At 48.4% G+C, this 16,013-nt stretch overlaps 1 protein-coding gene across 6 annotated transcripts in view; it reads left to right on the top strand.

Moving 5' to 3' along the window:
* Positions 1-336: 336 nt before the first annotated feature.
* The window catches only part of UBR4 (ubiquitin protein ligase E3 component n-recognin 4), an 88,706-nt gene continuing 73,029 nt past the window's right edge, over positions 337-16,013 (top strand). For all 6 annotated transcript variants that reach the window (XM_088066480.1, XM_088066479.1, XM_088066478.1 and 3 more), the window contains exons 1-25: positions 337-471; positions 3,551-3,648; positions 4,466-4,569; positions 5,222-5,351; positions 5,458-5,597; positions 5,929-6,031; positions 6,521-6,662; positions 6,770-6,894; positions 7,532-7,656; positions 7,894-7,953; positions 8,083-8,273; positions 8,499-8,598; positions 8,703-8,840; positions 9,321-9,438; positions 9,824-10,011; positions 10,590-10,749; positions 10,876-10,961; positions 11,926-12,095; positions 12,729-13,011; positions 13,599-13,731; positions 13,951-14,030; positions 14,498-14,626; positions 15,197-15,379; positions 15,551-15,673; positions 15,760-15,989. In XM_088066480.1, coding sequence (XP_087922606.1) covers positions 341-471; positions 3,551-3,648; positions 4,466-4,569; positions 5,222-5,351; positions 5,458-5,597; positions 5,929-6,031; positions 6,521-6,662; positions 6,770-6,894; positions 7,532-7,656; positions 7,894-7,953; positions 8,083-8,273; positions 8,499-8,598; positions 8,703-8,840; positions 9,321-9,438; positions 9,824-10,011; positions 10,590-10,749; positions 10,876-10,961; positions 11,926-12,095; positions 12,729-13,011; positions 13,599-13,731; positions 13,951-14,030; positions 14,498-14,626; positions 15,197-15,379; positions 15,551-15,673; positions 15,760-15,989 — 3,470 coding nt within the window. In that variant the 5' untranslated portion in view covers positions 337-340. The remainder of the gene's footprint in view (positions 472-3,550; positions 3,649-4,465; positions 4,570-5,221; positions 5,352-5,457; positions 5,598-5,928; positions 6,032-6,520; positions 6,663-6,769; positions 6,895-7,531; positions 7,657-7,893; positions 7,954-8,082; positions 8,274-8,498; positions 8,599-8,702; positions 8,841-9,320; positions 9,439-9,823; positions 10,012-10,589; positions 10,750-10,875; positions 10,962-11,925; positions 12,096-12,728; positions 13,012-13,598; positions 13,732-13,950; positions 14,031-14,497; positions 14,627-15,196; positions 15,380-15,550; positions 15,674-15,759; positions 15,990-16,013) is intronic.

Raw genomic sequence — 16,013 nt, 5'->3', positions numbered from 1 at the left:
TCCTTATTTACGTGTTTTGGGGGACTCTCGAAGCGGGGAATTTCTTCGCTATTCCGGTGTTTCGGTGATTTTTAGATGATTTTTCGGACCGCTCCGAGCTCTCCCTTACCCCTCAGCATCAGCGGGGGGGGGGGGGGGGGGGGCGCACACTGCGCATGCGCAACCCCCGCCCCGCCTTCCCCGCGCCCCGCACGCGCCGCGCGCCAAAAGTTGCTGTCTCACGCAGTGCGCACGCGCCCGCGCCGCGGGCCAATGGGGCGGCGCGACGTTGCGCGGTCGCCGCCCCGCCGGCAGGGGGCGCTGTGCGCGCCGCGGCCCCCCCGGCCCAGCGCAGCCCAAGATGGCGGGGGGCGGCGCGGGGGCCGCGGCCGGGCCCGGCTGGGACGTGGCCGTGCGGCCGCTGCTCTCCGCGTCCTACTCGGCTTTCGACATGAAGGAGCTGCCGCAGCTGCTCGCCTCGGTCATCGAGAGGTGAGGGAGCGCGGGCGGGGGCTGCCGCCCCTCGGCGTCGCCCGCTCAGGGGGAGCGCTGGTGGTGCCACTGCGGGAGCGGCTGAGGCGGGGCCCGGCTGGGTGTGAGGTGCCCGGTGCTCGGCTCGGTGCCCGCCTCGGTGCCCGGCTCGGTGCCCCGCAGGGCAAGCGGCGGGGCTGCGGCTGGCCGGGAAAAGCCTCGAGCTCCGTTCCCGGCTCCTGCCGCTGTCCCGGGGCCGGAGCTCTCGGAGGTGCCCTCGGGGCCCATAACGGGCTGAGGGTGCTCGCCCGGCCGCAGCACCTCGGACAGGCGCCCGCCGAGAGGCTTCGGGACTGTTCTTGTGGTTTTGCTTTTGTCCAGGCGTGTCACAGTTTGGCCGCTTGGGCCGTGGGAAGTGTTGTCTCACCGGGCTCTGCGGGGACCAGACTTCTCTCTCAGTCTTTACCACTGCAGTGCTTCTCCTATTTTAAGTCGAAATAAAGCAGAACCAAATCAATTCTGCCTTGTCTTAACCACACAGGTTGGAGTCAGAGCGTAAGAGTACCCACCGCAGCTACTTAATTCAACTTACAGCTTGTTTTATGATCGAGACGTGAACGCCACAACATCATGCTCAGTTACAGAGCTATAACCCCGGCCACAATAAATTATTAGGAAACATAAAATAAACAACGCATTGAGGAAGAGGATGAAATAAAACCCAGTGGTGTTTTGTTTAATGTAGAAGGGCTGAGTGTGCAGTGGATGTTTGAGATTCATAGAGTTAATTTGAGGAGTTCTGTGCCTGCACACACAGAGCAGTTGTTCCCTTGGGAGCTGTGCAGGTATTGATGGGTTTGGGCAGCTCCTTGGCCAGTGTTTGTTTTAGGAACCATTCCAATGGCACTTTTCCCCAGCTAGCTCTGCTGTCCCTGTGCCTAAAGTTCATTAGTGGAGTGTTTCATCAAAAGATCCCAGGGAGACTCGAGTAGATCCACTCGAGTTCTGGCAGAGGGCTGTTTCCTCCTTTAGTGGTGATGTTGGTTCTGTTTTCCACTTGAGACAGAGGTTTGTTGCCTTCAGGCAGCACTGCCTGAGGTTGGAGTTGTGTGCCCGATGTTCTGGCAGGATTTGGGATCTTGCAGGATGGTGGTTTTTGTTTTGTGCCTTGGTGTGGTGTGCTGAATGACAAAGGAATAAATACAACTTGTTGGTGTCTGGAGCTGTGCTTTTCTGTGCCGAACAAGAATCTATCTTTAGATTTCTCGCAGAAAATCTTTTATGTGTTCAAGTTATTTTTAGAAGGCACTTGTTAAGCCCTTGATGGTGTCAGCCAACCCCAAAGTAGCTGGATTTCCCCTTAAATAAACTTGGTGCCATGACAGTGAAATCACCAGTATTATTCTTTTCAAAACAAATCAATAATCCCCTTTTTTTTAACTACTCTGGTATTTCGTTTATAAGTTTAAGCATCATCAGGCTACTGATATTGCTCTGTTAGCAGGTGTCTTCAAGAATTGACAGAAATTAGGCCCTTATTTGACATAAATGATGGCAATGCTGACTTGGAAAACGCTGGCTTGGAAAGGTGTTGATGATCACTTGCCTGCTGCCTTCCACTTTGCACTATCATAACATCCACAGTGTTTTTTAGTAGAACTCAAACCTCCCATTGCCCAATCCCTATCTCGTGCTGTATTCTGCACCTCTGTGTTCTTCATACCCTGTGGGCACTGTGTGTGGTGCACAGCTTGACCTGTGCAGTAATTTAGGAGCTGTCAGCCTCTCCTCTACTCTGTTATTTCTAATTTGTTCTCCTAACAATACTTAGGTACATCTACTGCTGCTGGTGGAGTTGGGCCTGAGAAGTAGGTGAGCAAAATGAATGTCTGAAAAGGAGAGAGCACAGACTGCTTTGCATGTTCAGTCTCTGGGCTCGTTCCTCACCAGAGCAGCTCTGGCAGGAGAGGGTGAGGTGGAGCCTGAGGTGTTTTAACTCGATCATGTGATGCTGTTGAATATTTTCCAGTAAAGTCTCTCTCTTAATTTTCTATTTCAGCTTTTTAGGCAGACTAAATAAAACCTCAGACCTAGGGAATCAGGCTACAAAGCTGATGGGTATTTCTGCTCGTTTTTGTGGAGGAATGATTCTGTTCCAGTGTTGTTTCTCTTTTAGCTGCACCTCCTGTTACAGCTGGAAACGATGGCTTAGGGTGGAAAAAGGGAAGGTGACTGGGCTTTATTCAGGTCAGCAGGGAATGGTGAAATCATGCTTGGAGCTGGGTACAGACTGTGCCATGGGCTGCTGCCCTCCAGAGATAACCTCTGTCCCAGAGGTGGAGAAACCTGGCTTGGAGAGGCAACTAATAATTGTTCTTCCAGCTTGCTCGTTCGCATCGCTGCATGAAAATGTGAAAGAAAGTAAATTGATCATTTATGAGGCAGATAGGCACATTCCTTAGTGTTGTCACAGGAAAAATGAGAGGTAGAAGGAGGTGTGGAGGCAGAGCAGTTTGTGTTCTCCGTGTCTGTGCAGGTGGGATGTGGTGGGACACCTTTAAGGGGTCACCTCTGCCATCAACTGTCCTTCCTGAGGCCAGTGAGTGTAGCTGAGAAGCCTCAGGGGCTCTGCCTTACCTGGCCAGATCCCTCCCCAGCTGCTCACAGGCGCTGTTGTGCTCTGGTTCTGGTTTGATTTGCGGACTTGCACAGGCTCCAGTTGCCTCGGTGTCGTGACAGGAAGGGAATGCCTGTGCTCCAGGCCTGGCAAATCCTGCCAGCGTTAGCAGAACACACAGTCCAGGCTCTCTGGGCAGCTGAGTTTAGAACAACTTAAAGGTTAATGAGCCTCTGGCAGGGAGTGTGGCTGGTAGAGCCTGACCTGTTGATGCTGTGGAGGAGAAACACTGGCAGCACAGTATTTCCTTACATTTCCTGTGGGGGCAGTGATGTTGGTGCCGTGATCCGGCTGCTGCTGGAGGACTCAGTCCTGGGGACACGAGGGTTGTGTTCCCAGAGCTGTCCCCTTGTCACTGGACACATTGGGGTGGTGGGTGGTGCTGCTGGGTCTGGCTGACCTCTGTCCCCTTCTCCATTGCAGTGAATCTGAGATCCTGCACCACGACAAGCAGTACGAGCCTTTCTACTCCTCATTTGTTGCACTTTCCACACACTACATCACTACTGTGTGTGGTCTCAGTAAGTGTTCCTTTGCTTCTCTTGCTCCTGTGCAATGACTGGATGCAGTCAAAGCAAATCAGAGCTGTTGATTTTTGTGTTTGTTTTTTGCCTTCTTGCTGAATCAGACTTTGCTGGCTTTTGTACCGTGAAATGTCAGCTCTGATGGAAAAGGAGGCTTGTTGATGGGAGTATTTGGCCACCAACTACTGGACAGCGTTGCCTTTCTGTGTGTTTATTCATTGACCTGATTGAATTTTTGGTTAAATGTTTAAATCAGTGTTCAGGATTTTTAGATTATCCTTCAGCAGTTAGAGCACTGCCATCCCTTGAAATGTCCAAGGTCGGGTTGGACAGGGCTTGGAGCCACCTGATCTACTGGAATGTGTGTGAGATTAATGGGATTTAAGGTCCCTTCCAACCCAAACCATTCAGGGCTTTTGTAGTTATGTTACTGTGTTGGAGTTAATGATCAAAACATTGTGACTCAAAATATTTTCTGTTATTTTGGCTGACAATTTAGCAATTTCAACAAAAAAATGGGCTTTGTGAACTTGTTTCATGTTCTTCAGCACTTCTGTCAGCATTAAATAATGTTGCTGGGGAAACTGCTTTATCTGTCTGAATTCCTGCCTGGCAGAAGGAATTATCCTGACTTTGCTGACATTTCTTGGGTTACATTGTAATGAGACTGAATTTATATTGCATTTATGTAAGGTGGGAGAGACAGAGCGTGTACCCACGCTGCAGGGCATCCTGCTTTATTGACAGCATTGGGAGTTTATTAGACTGGACTGTTTTAAAACTTACTCTGAGTACAAGGATCTGCTTTTTTCAGTACCCAGAAACCAGTTGCAGTCAGTGGCAGCTGCTTGTAAAGTCCTGATTGAATTCTCCCTGCTGCGGCTTGAGAACCCAGACGAAGCATGTGCTGTTTCACAGGTGAGCACAGGTTTGGACCTCCTGGGCCAGCCTCAGTGTGAGAATGGTCTTTGGGCTCTAATTCTGAAATAATCTGCTCTAATGCTGAATGCATAAAGCAAAATTAATGAAGCACTCAGAATATTTAAGGTGTACACTTTGGTAGAGTCTGATTTCTGGTGGATCTTCCCTCTGCGTTCTGTGCTCAGAATCAAAGCTTGCTCACAAAATAAAGATGACTTGAGGCCTTGGTTAATTCAGATCCAGTTTCTGGCTTGGTTTTGTGCAACAACCTGGATCACAGCTATCTGTTGAGTTTTTAAAGATATCTCTTGCCTGCTTGTATTTCTGTCTTGAGGGAAAGCTTAAATAAATTTGACAGAAGGAAGGCCTGTGAGGATTGTTCCTGTAACAAGAGAAAAAGAAACAAGAGAAAAGCAGAGAGAGCTTTTCCAGGTGTTTTCCACAGGAAGCTGTGTCAGTGACCTGGATAACCTGCAGTCTGGGATGTGTCTTGATCCTTGGGGGAGATCAGAGTGGCTCAGAGCTGTTGCAGTGGCCTCACTAGCTGAAGTTGCATTACTCTTAATCCATCTGCTCAGAGTAAACGATATGGAAGAGGGATTGGAATGGAGAGAGTTTAAATGATACTTGATGTCTCTGTTTTCTGTAGAAACACCTCATTCTGCTGATCAAGGGGCTGTGCACGGGCTGCAGCCGCCTGGACCGGACGGAAATCATCACCTTCACAGCGATGATGAAATCAGCCAAGCTGCCTCAGACTGTCAAAACCCTCTCTGATGGTAGGGAGGGGGCTTGAGCTGCGTGTGTTTGAGTGCAGCACTGGAGTCAGGCACAGGAAAGCTGAGGTTTGCTCTCTGAAATGGGGGTTTGTTGTTTTCCCTGCAGTTGAGGACCAGAAGGAATTGGCCTCCCCGGTGAGCCCAGAGCTGAGACAGAAGGAAGTGCAGATGAACTTCCTCAACCAATTGACATCAGTCTTTAACCCCAGAGTCTCGTCATCACCATCAATCACAACAGAGACACAGGTAAAAAACCTCTAAAACAGAAACAGTCTGAATTTCAACATTATTAACCCAGTGCAGGGAAGGACAGAGTGGTGCTTCTTGACACAGGTGTGAAGAGAACCTTTCTTAATTACATAAATGCTGCTTTTGTGGGATAAACAGCAACCACCCAAATACTGTTTGTGCTGGATTGGCAATACTGGATTTGTTTCCTCATGGAATGCAATGTTCAGTGATATCCATGGCTGTTTGGAGTTATGCTGTTGGTACACTTTGCTTCTGTGTAGAGGCTTAGAGAAATATTGTGTGTTTTTACTGCCTCCATAATAAATTCAGTGTGTGCTTGCTTTAGGTGGAAGGAGAGAGCGAGGATCAAGCTGCCACAGATCAAACATCTGCAACAAAGACCAAGAGCATATTCATTGCTCAGAATGTGGCCAGCCTGCAAGAACTTGGTGAGAATCAGCTTCTCTAGCTTGGGGCCAAAAAAGTACTGGAAAAATGTCTCCAGTGTTACATCTCAGCTCTGAGGGGGAAGAAACCCTCTGACCTAAAGGGTTCCCTGGTGATTGCCAAGGGGGGTTGTGCTGGAATGGAGTTTTCATTGCAGGGATGAGCTCAGTGAATTTGTGTTTGGAGGGGTAAATGAGGTGGGCAGTATGAAATACCTTATGGGATGGATTGTTGAGTAGATGTGAGTTAGAATGACAGGATTGTTAGGGTTGGAAGAAACCTTTGGGATCATCAAGTCTCACCAGCTGGACCTGTAACATGGACACAGCTTTGTGACATTTACAAGCGTGGTGTGCAAACTTCAGCAGCTGGGGTTACAAGTCACTCTTTATCCTATTGCCTCATCTCTGATGGCATTTTCTCACCGCCAAGAGCAATTAAGTTAATTACCGAGGACCGTTAGGGCTGAGCCCTGCTGCTGTGGTTGGCAGGTGGCTCCGAGAAGCTTCTCCGCGTGTGCCTGAACCTGCCGTACTTCCTGCGCTACATCAACCGCTTCCAGGACGCCGTGTCCGCCAACTCCTTCTTCATCATGCCGGCCACGGTGGCCGACGCCACGGCCGTGCGCAACGGGTCAGTGCCACCCTTCGCTTGGGACATCTCCCTGTGCCTGGGGGAGGTCACTGTGCTGCCAGGGCAGCGCTCTCTGGGCTGTCCTCACCGTGTGTCGCTGCCCGCAGGTTCCACTCGCTGGTCATCGATGTCACCATGGCTCTGGATACTCTGTCGCTGCCTGTCCTGGAGCCCCTGACGCCCACACGTCTCCAGGACGTGACTGTGCTCGCTCTCAGCTGTCTCTATGCAGGTGAGTGGATCTCCAGTGGTTTTTTGGAGTTTTTGGTGTTTTTTTACCTGTGTGTTAGAGGCTCACAAGCGGGTTTTTGAAGCTCTGCAGCACGGTGTGGTGATGGGGTTAATATTGAAGTTGGTGCTGATACTGCCACTATTCCTGTCTAAGTATCTAAGAAAAAGACTGACTCAACGTTTTCTTAACAGCCTGTAATTTCTGCTCTTTCTTTTTATAGTCAGAGCATAATGTATTTTTACTTTAGGTTTCAGCTTAATTTGTTACAGCCCCCAATCAGCCTTGTTTCCCAGGAGTGTTTTAAGCACACCAAAAATCCTGAGTGTTTAATTGCTATGGGGGAGACTTTAAGGAGATGTGGCACTCAGAGTCTGAAAATTATCCTAAAAATGGTATTGAATGACATGGTAAAACATTACCTCCTCTGACTGCTCCCATGTGTTTCTGTAGGGTAAAACTTCACTCTTTTGAGGGTACTAAAGATTTTTTCTACTCTTTCACTATAATACTGAGCATTCCCTGCTTCATCAAGTTGATGGACACGTTCGATACTGCTTTTCTTAATGTGCTAAACAGGAACATTTTGTCCCCAAACTGGCTCTTCCTAAGAATGTCCCCTGCACTTGTTTTCCCTGAGGTGTGAGCGTGGCCACCTGCATGGCCATCCTGCACGTGGGCAGCACCCAACAGGTACGAACAGGATCAACGAGCTCCAAAGAAGAGGATTATGAAAACGATGCTGCTACTATTGTACAGAAATGTGTAAGTATTAAACAACAGAGTGTTCATTGTTGTCCTCCTCAGCAAGTGAAGAAGAGCACAGAATTTGTGTTTATTTGCGTTGAAATGCACAGCTATGATTTTGGGACACTGCCATTGCTGGTGGAGGAGTTAAAGGGGTGGCTAATTGTAGAGGGTAGAATACAATTGCATTTGGAGTTTTTATTTTTGTTGTTGTCTGGTGGGGGTGCCTGACCACGGTTTTGGCTTTATTTGCAGCTTGAAATCTATGAAATGATTGGACAAGCCATCAGCAATTCACGCCGTGCAGGGGGTGAGGTAAGATTTCCATCTCAGCAGGATTTTTCACCCTTCTTGTGCTGCTGTACTTTTGACATTCGGATTGACGGTGTTTTGTCTTTTTGGTGCTTTTTTCTCCCCCCTTCCCCATGGCTTTTGGCACGATAGCATTATCAGAACTTCCAGCTGCTCGGGGCTTGGTGTTTGCTGAACAGCCTCTTCCTCATCTTGAACCTCAGCCCCACGGCCTTGGCTGATAAGGGGAAGGAGAAGGATCCCTTGGCTGCTCTTCGCGTCAGAGACATCATTGCCCGCACTAAGGAGGGCGTGGGGTCTCCCAAGCTGGGACCTGGCAAAGGGTACGTGACACCCCTGCAGGAAGCATTGTCCAGGGCTCTAACCAGCCCCAGCAAGCAGCTGCTGCAGGGGCTTGTTGGTCTCGTGGAATTTTATCTCTATTTGCAATTCAAGTCCTGAGTCTTGGAAAGAAGTTTTTGTCTCCAGTTTAGCTAAGCAGTCACTTTATTTAATATTTATTTTTTTTCCCCCCGTGACATGATGTTCTGTCCTTTCTGTTTCTGCAGGCATCAGGGGTTTGGGGTGCTATCAGTGGTGCTGGCAAATCATGCCATCAAATTGCTGTCATCTCTTTTCCAAGATCTGCAAGTGGAGGCGTTGCACAAGGTGTGTCTTGTCCTGAGACATTCTGCCTTCTCCACTGATGCACACCTAAAATTCTCCTACCAATTTCTCTTTCTTTGAATTCAATTTGAAATTGTGTCCTGCAGGGCTGGGAGAGCGACGGCCCCCCAGCAGTGCTGGATATCATGGCTCAGAGCACGTCCATCCAGCGCATCCAGCGGCTCATCGACTCTGTGCCCCTCACTAATCTGCTGCTGACCCTGCTCTCCACCTCCTACAGAAAGGTGGGGACTGGCACACAGCTGGAGAACTCCTGGAGCCATCCACACAGCTGGATGCCACTCCAGACTGGCATCACTTAACAAACCGGGGCTGTGCTGAGAACATACAGTTCTCCTTTGACAAGTTGTCAGCCCTTTCTCTTTCCTCTTTTCAGAGATGTAAATTTGACAAATTTGTGCTAATGGAAATGCACTTTTTTTTGTAAGTTCAGTGGTATTTGTGGTTTTAGTGGGCAGATGGAAAGGCTGCATTGGTAACAGATGATTTTATATTAGAACTGTTATTTCAAGTGCTGCTTACAAGCTTGCCCTAAATTGTTCTATTTTTAACCATCCTGTATAATTTTTAGTCCAACTTAAGCCTTGAAAAACCATTAATAAACTAGTCGAGACAAATTTGCTAGAAGAAAACAAAAAGGCACGAAGAAGTTAATCTTGCTTTCAAATTATTATCTTTCACAATCCTAAAATTCTGCTGTTCAGGCCTGTGTCCTGCAGCGCCAGAGGAAGGGCTCCATGAGCAGCGATGCCAGTGCCTCCACGGACTCCAACACTTACTACGAGGATGACTTTAGCAGCACTGAGGAGGACAGCAGCCAAGGTAATGCAGTTTGCAGCAGCTCTGTGTTTTACACTGCTTTGCACATTGAATGGAAAGCTGGCCTGCTGTGCTGTTGCCTTCTCAGACTGTGACTTGTAGCACTGAAAGTACTGAGCAGTTTTAAGGTCTGTGTGGCGCTCTTTTGTGTAAACTGAAGCCTGAGTGGCTGGGATTTGACAGTATTTACTTAAGAGGAGAGTGGAAATGATTTCCTTGTGTAAATTCCTGCTGGACCTCTGTGAAAGGGCTTTGCCTTGTGATTTGGACAGAAGGATGGGCACCTTAAGGCTGCTCACTGAAATTCTGTTTCAGGCCTCAGTCAGGCTGGGTATTTTGTGAGGTATTTGCTTGTAACAGTATGGATTTGTTGTTCCCGCCCTGTTAGATGACGACAGTGAGCCAATCCTGGGGCAATGGTTTGAAGAGACAATCTCTCCCAGCAAAGAGAAAGTGGCCCCACCACCACCCCCTCCACCCCCTCCTTTGGAGAGCTCGCCGAGGGTGAAGAGCCCCAACAAGCAGAGTGCTGGGGAGAACGGGAACATCCTGGCCAGCCGCAAGGACCCCGAGCTGGTACGGCCGGAGCTCGGCCCCGGGGGGCTGTGGGGGCTCGGGGCAGGCACTGCTGCTGCTCCTGCCAGGGACAGACAGACAGACAGCTGGCAGCCTCCCTGGGAAGTGGCAGGTGGCTGTGGCACACTGCTCGGGGGAATCGGTGTCCTGGCTGTGGAGGAGGATGTTCTCCCTCCTCTGCTGTCAGATGGAGTGTCTCAGGAGTTGTTGCTGCCGGGGAAGCAGAGGCTGGAGATTGTATCTGTTTGGGTTACAGAGGGACAGGGAAAACGGGGGCAGAGCTGCAAGTGACGTGACTTGCTGATAGAATGCTTCTAGCTCCAGCTCCATTGGGTAAAGACAAAAATAAATACTGCTGTGGAGAAGTTGGAGGCCTCCAACCTTCTCAGGGAGTTGTGGCATCGGTTCTGGTCCAGACCCCAGTGCAGGGAGCTGGATTGCCATGAGTGCACCTTCCCTCCACTGCAGGGCGAGGAAGGTTTAAGGGACTCGATTTATTTTGCTGGTGGTTTCATTTTTGTTTAATGTCGTCCCTCTGCTTTTGTTGCTTCTATAGTGTGTTTCTCTTTTCTTTTCAGTTTTTGAGCCTAGCTTCAAACATTTTGAACTTTATCACTTCTTCTATGCTGAACTCCAGGAATAATTTCATCCGCAACTACCTGAGCGTGTCCCTGTCGGAGCAGCACATGGCCACGCTGGCGAGCATCATCAAGGAGGTGGACAAGGATGGCCTGAAGGGTGAGTGAGAAAACCTCTCTGGTAGAGCTGTACAGCTCAGAGGAGTCTCTTTTTGTGAGTTTTTTGTCCAAGTTTTAAATAGTGGAGAGCAAAAGTAGTAAGAGGCTCTCGATCCCTGTCGTACAGGCACATCAGATGAGGAGTTTGCTGCTGCTCTGTATCACTTCAACCATTCCTTGGTGACCTCAGACCTTCAGTCCCCTGCCCTGCAGGTGAGCTGGGATTGAGTGCATAAACAAAATGAGGAAGTGTTGGTGTCTGTTCATGTCTGGGTTCTCCACACCTTGAGTAGTGTGTTGCTTGTTCCCATTTGGCCCCGAGTAAATTCTGCAAAAACAAGTTGTAATATTTTGAGTCCTGTGATTTGAGTGACCTTCCAAGTCATCCAGCACAAAACATCCTGCACAGTGAACTTAACATCCAGAGTTCAGAATAATCCACTGGACTTTGAAGGTGATGAAAGCTGAGAAGGAAATGAATTTATGTATTTTGTCTTGGAGAGTTGCCTCTACCCATGAGTTTATCAAGAGACATTCCTACAGATTTGCTCTGCTGTCAGGACTGATGCCAGAAGGCCTTGGAATTTCTCAGGAGAGAATCAAATTAATCCTTTTGCTTTCGTGTCCTGACTTTGTAGCCTCTAGGTTTCTTAGCTGGGTCATGGGCTGACCTGACTTAACCCTGTCATGGAGGCTACAAACCTGCTTCACCCATCACTGAATTCAACCCCTATGCTTTGTGGGCTGTTTTCTACTCTATTTAAAGCACTCTGTTGTCTGTTAATTTTTAAAAGCAGTTGGACTTTTCATCAATCTGCCTTTTTACTACATTTGAAAGGAAGCAAACACTGCTGTGGTCAGTCAAAGGGTTCTTCTTGCAGATTCACAGATACTGAGCACAGTAGCACAGTCTCTCCTGCTCTGATATTGCAGTGAATGAGAAAAACTCATTAATGCCATTTTTTTCTGCGTTGGTGTTGGGGTTTTGTTGTGTTTAGGTGGCAAAGTGACAGCACTGAGTGTCCCTCAGTAGCTCTGCCCTGTATCTGTGACAGGAGAGCCATTGCTGTGTGAGCCCTGCTGTTTATTGTCATCTCTATGCTCAGATCATACTTTTAGTTAATTAAAGCATCACACAGGACTTGCCTCTCTCCAACAAGCCCTTGTTTTGTTCCAGAACACGCTTCTCCAGCAGCTGGGAGTTGCCCCATTTTCTGAAGGTCCGTGGCCTCTTTACATCCACCCTCAAAGTTTGTCGGTGCTGTCCCGACTCCTCCTGATCTGGCAGCATAAAGCCACTTCCCAGGGAGATCCTGACGTTCCAGAATGCCTTAAAGTCTGGGAAAGGTGAGATCATTTTATGTCAAGCTGTAAATCAGTCATCTCTGACCTCTCTCATTTCCTGTCAAGTGGAGATTCTCTGTCCCCAGCAATCCAAGTGTTTGTGTGTGTTCCCTGAGCTGGGATCCGTGTGCTGCTGGGAGGAGCAGAGGGTCAGTCTGCCGAGCTGGGGAATCCTTCACCCAGAGCCCAGAAATGAGACCTGCAGCCAGGGTTTACAGGGGAGGAGGCTGAATTGCAGCAAGGCTGGCTGTAAAAAGGGAAAGAGAATCTCATTTTTCAGCAGGTTTCTGGTAGGTCCTGTCAGGATGGTGAGGAGAGTGTTCCTCTCTGCCCATTACCTGGCTTTCATTGGTAGGGTTTAGGTGGTTTGAAGTTCTAATGAACAGCCTTTCTTCCCAGGGAATGTTTTTGAATCACCTCTTCTCCATCTGAATGATTGTTCCTGTTTTCCACTAAATACATTTGCCACTGATTTAATTTCTGTAGCTTTTACTGCTCACACAGTCTCACTCTAATACGAGAACATTTGTGAAAGTGCCAGTATTAGAACAGTAAGCAGAAAAAGATAATTACTTGTAGTTAAAGAGGTTTTAAAGAGGAAAACGAAACTTGACAAACTTCCTCTCCTACTGCCAGGTTTGTGGGCACCCTGAAGCAAAACGCCTTGCAGGGGACTCTCCCCAGCGACACAGAAGATCTGAATGTGGAGCATCTCCAGCTGCTGCTGCTCATTTTCCACAATTTCTCGGAGAGAGGGCGCAGATCCATCATGATGCTGTGCATCCAGACCATTGTGGAGCTGACAGCAAACATGGAGACCCAGCAGTGTTCTGTGCCTCTTGTCGTGGCACGGCTGCTCCTGGTGTTTGACTACCTGCTCCACCAGTACTCCAAGGCCCCCATGTACCTGTTTGAGCAGGTGAGATTTTGACATCTGGATGTTTAATTGGTCACCCAGCAGGAATCTGTAATGGGCAATCATTTCAGGTGTTCTTTCCATGGCCCTCGTGAGTAAATCAGTTTTGATGTTGTTGCCAAACTTGGGAGTTCCAAGGAATGATTAATTATCGTGGCTGGTTCCTAGCAGCAGGTTCAGTTGGAGAGTGAATTCCTGGTGTGACTGATGTCTTAATAAATCCTGGTGAGGACAGGATGATTGTCCCACCATATCTTTAAAATCTTGAGTATTTGGCTGTTTATTTCACAAATCCCTGTTGTATTTCCTCTCTTTAGTGTTTCACTGGCACTGTCCTCATTGATGGGATGAGATGGTGCTTTGTGCCTGGCTTTTCCAGCTTTGGGAAGCTTGGCCATGGATTTAAACTGCTGAGTCCAGAATAAAAATCATCAGGGAGGGTCCAGGGCTTCCCCCCAGAAGAGTGGAATGTGTTTTGAATAGGATTGTTTCTGTTTTGTGTTTCTTTCTCTGTGGGGTGGTGTTTTCCCCCCAGCCCTCAGTGAGAAGGATGCCATGGGTGGGATTTTGTTTGTTTTCCTTGAATTCAGGTACAGTATAATTTGCTGACTCCACCTCTTGGCTGGGTGAGTGGATCCCAGGACAGCAGCAGACGAACGTCTGTCCCGCTTTATCATGGCTTTAAAGAAGTGGAAGAAAACTGGACCAAACACTGTTCATCAGGTAAGAAAAAAAATGGAAGGAATTTTTTTATTCCAATATTTGCTTTTATAAATAAATGAGAGTCTTTTCTGTGCCTTGATTTGGGCAGCTTCTCCTGCTTTTGAATGGCCACAGGTAAAAATACATCTAATAACGCAAGAATTGTTTTATTAACCAAACACACAATGTGGTCTGTTTCAGCTGCCACTTTGAAGGTTGTTTTTTGTTCTCACATTCCAGACTCTGCTCCACAGCCCAGGTTCTACTGCATCCTGTCTCCAGAAGCTTCTGAGGATGATCTGAACCGTCTGGACAGCACGGTACGGCACCGCTGGGAGAGATTTCTGCAGGGCCACGGGGGTTTGCCAGGTGCCAGGGAAAACAGACAAGGAAAGACTTGATTAAAAAGAGGACTCTTTCACTAAGTGGAGAAAAGAGGAGTGACCAGATAAGATAACATGGGATTCCTTCTTCCCCCTGGCTGGATGTCAGGGCACAGTCACTGTGCAAAGTCTGTGAAGATCTGTTGGAGTTCTTGCAGGAATGCTTGGGATTCAGACAAAGACACGTGGCATTAGAGTTGTTTTCTCATCACTTTGCTTCAGGTTTTCCCCGGGTTTTGTCTCCTCACTAAATTTGTTGCCATCAGGGTAATGAGCTCCCTCTCCTGCCTGCTCTTGTCCCCAGTCCATTGATCCTCAGTCCCAACAGAACCTCTCCCTGAAGTTGATTTTTGGGCTGTGAAGAGCTTTGCAAAGGAAAGGTTCTGATTTGTCATCTCCTGCAGGTTTGTGAGGTCCTTTTCTCCAGGGCTACAAAGTACGACGAGCTCTACTCAGCCCTCACCTCGTTACTGGCTGCTGGCTCCCAGTTTGATACACTCAGGAGGAGGGAGAACAAAAATGTCACTGCACTGGTGAGACTCTCCTGAGGAATAACAAATGTTCAAACTTAGTATTTTCAGGCAAAGTATTTAGCCAAAGTATTTTGGACAGTGCTTGGAGTAAGGAGGAACTTAAAAATCTCATAACTAACCATAGTGTTCGTGGTTGTTGCACATCTCTTGAGTTTTTAATTCATAACGTGCTTCAGACTTGCTGTAAGTCCATGGTAATTCCAGGAGGTGTGGCTAGAACACAGTTAAACAGGAGAAAATGTTATAATTTCTTCTTTTCTCACTCCTGTGTTACATATTTTATTGTTTAATATGACAGAAACTCAGCCCAGAGTTCTGATTTGGCACAGGAGCGTGGAGTCCCTGAGGAGATATTTGCAACGGTGGAAACTTCATTCTTTCTGTGCTGACTTTCCCAACTGTTCCTCTGTTTAGGAAGCCTGTGCCTTTCTTATTTTATTGTTTAATATGACAGAAACTCAGCCCAGAGTTCTGATTTGGCACAGGAACATGGAGTCCCTGAGGAGATATTTGCAACGGTGGAAACTTCATTCTTTCTGTGCTGACTTTCCCAACTGTTCCTCTGTTTAGGAAGCCTGTGCCCTTCAGTACTACTTCCTGATCCTGTGGCGGATCCTGGGGATTTTGCCTCCCTCCAAAAGCTACATGCACCACTTGGCCATGAACACCCCCGAGATGAGCGACTGTGACCTCCTGCACACCCTGCGCTGGTCTTCCCGCCTGCAGATCCCGTCCTACGTCGTGTGGATCAAGGTTCAGCCTCAGCTCCGCGGGCTCTGGGGGGTGGTGGCAGTGACAGCATGGGTCCCTCCCTGCCGGCTGCACCTGGGATTTGTTTTGGGGGGTCCTGTGCCCGTCTTTTCTGAAGTGGTTAACTGCAGAGCGCTGTTCAGGCGTGACGGATCTGGGTTTTGGCGTTTGTAGGATCACCTTATCAAGCAGGGCATGAAGGCTGAGCATGCTGCTCCTCTCATGGAACTGACCTCCAGCAAGTGCATCTCGGTGAAGTACGACGTGGAAATAGCAGAGGAATACTTTGCTCGACAGGTGAGGTCTGGGGGTGCAGCTGGACACACAAACTTGTGCTTCTGTGGCGTGGTCTGCACTTACTGTTCCATCTGCTGTGTTCTCAGATCTCTTCTTTCTGTGCTGTCGACTGCACAACCATTCTCCAGCTGCACGAAGTCCCCAGTTTACAGTCCATTTACACCCTCGATGCTGCAATCTCCAAGATCCAGGTTTCTCTAGATGAGCACTTTTCCAAGTTAGCTGCAGAAACTGACCCCCACAAGTCTTCAGAGATAACCAAGAACCTCCTCCCTGCCACACTGCAGCTCATTGACACTTATGCCACTTTTACCAGGTACAGTCCTTGGGATTTCCAGCA

The sequence above is a fragment of the Pseudopodoces humilis genome, chromosome 24, assembly GCF_049639895.1.
Source record: "Pseudopodoces humilis isolate 2021_Gansu_Grassland_sample_001 chromosome 24, ASM4963989v1, whole genome shotgun sequence".
Lineage (NCBI taxonomy): Eukaryota > Metazoa > Chordata > Aves > Passeriformes > Paridae > Pseudopodoces > Pseudopodoces humilis.
The sequence above is the reverse complement of the archived record's forward strand: the minus strand, read 5'-3'. Positions and strand labels throughout refer to the sequence as shown.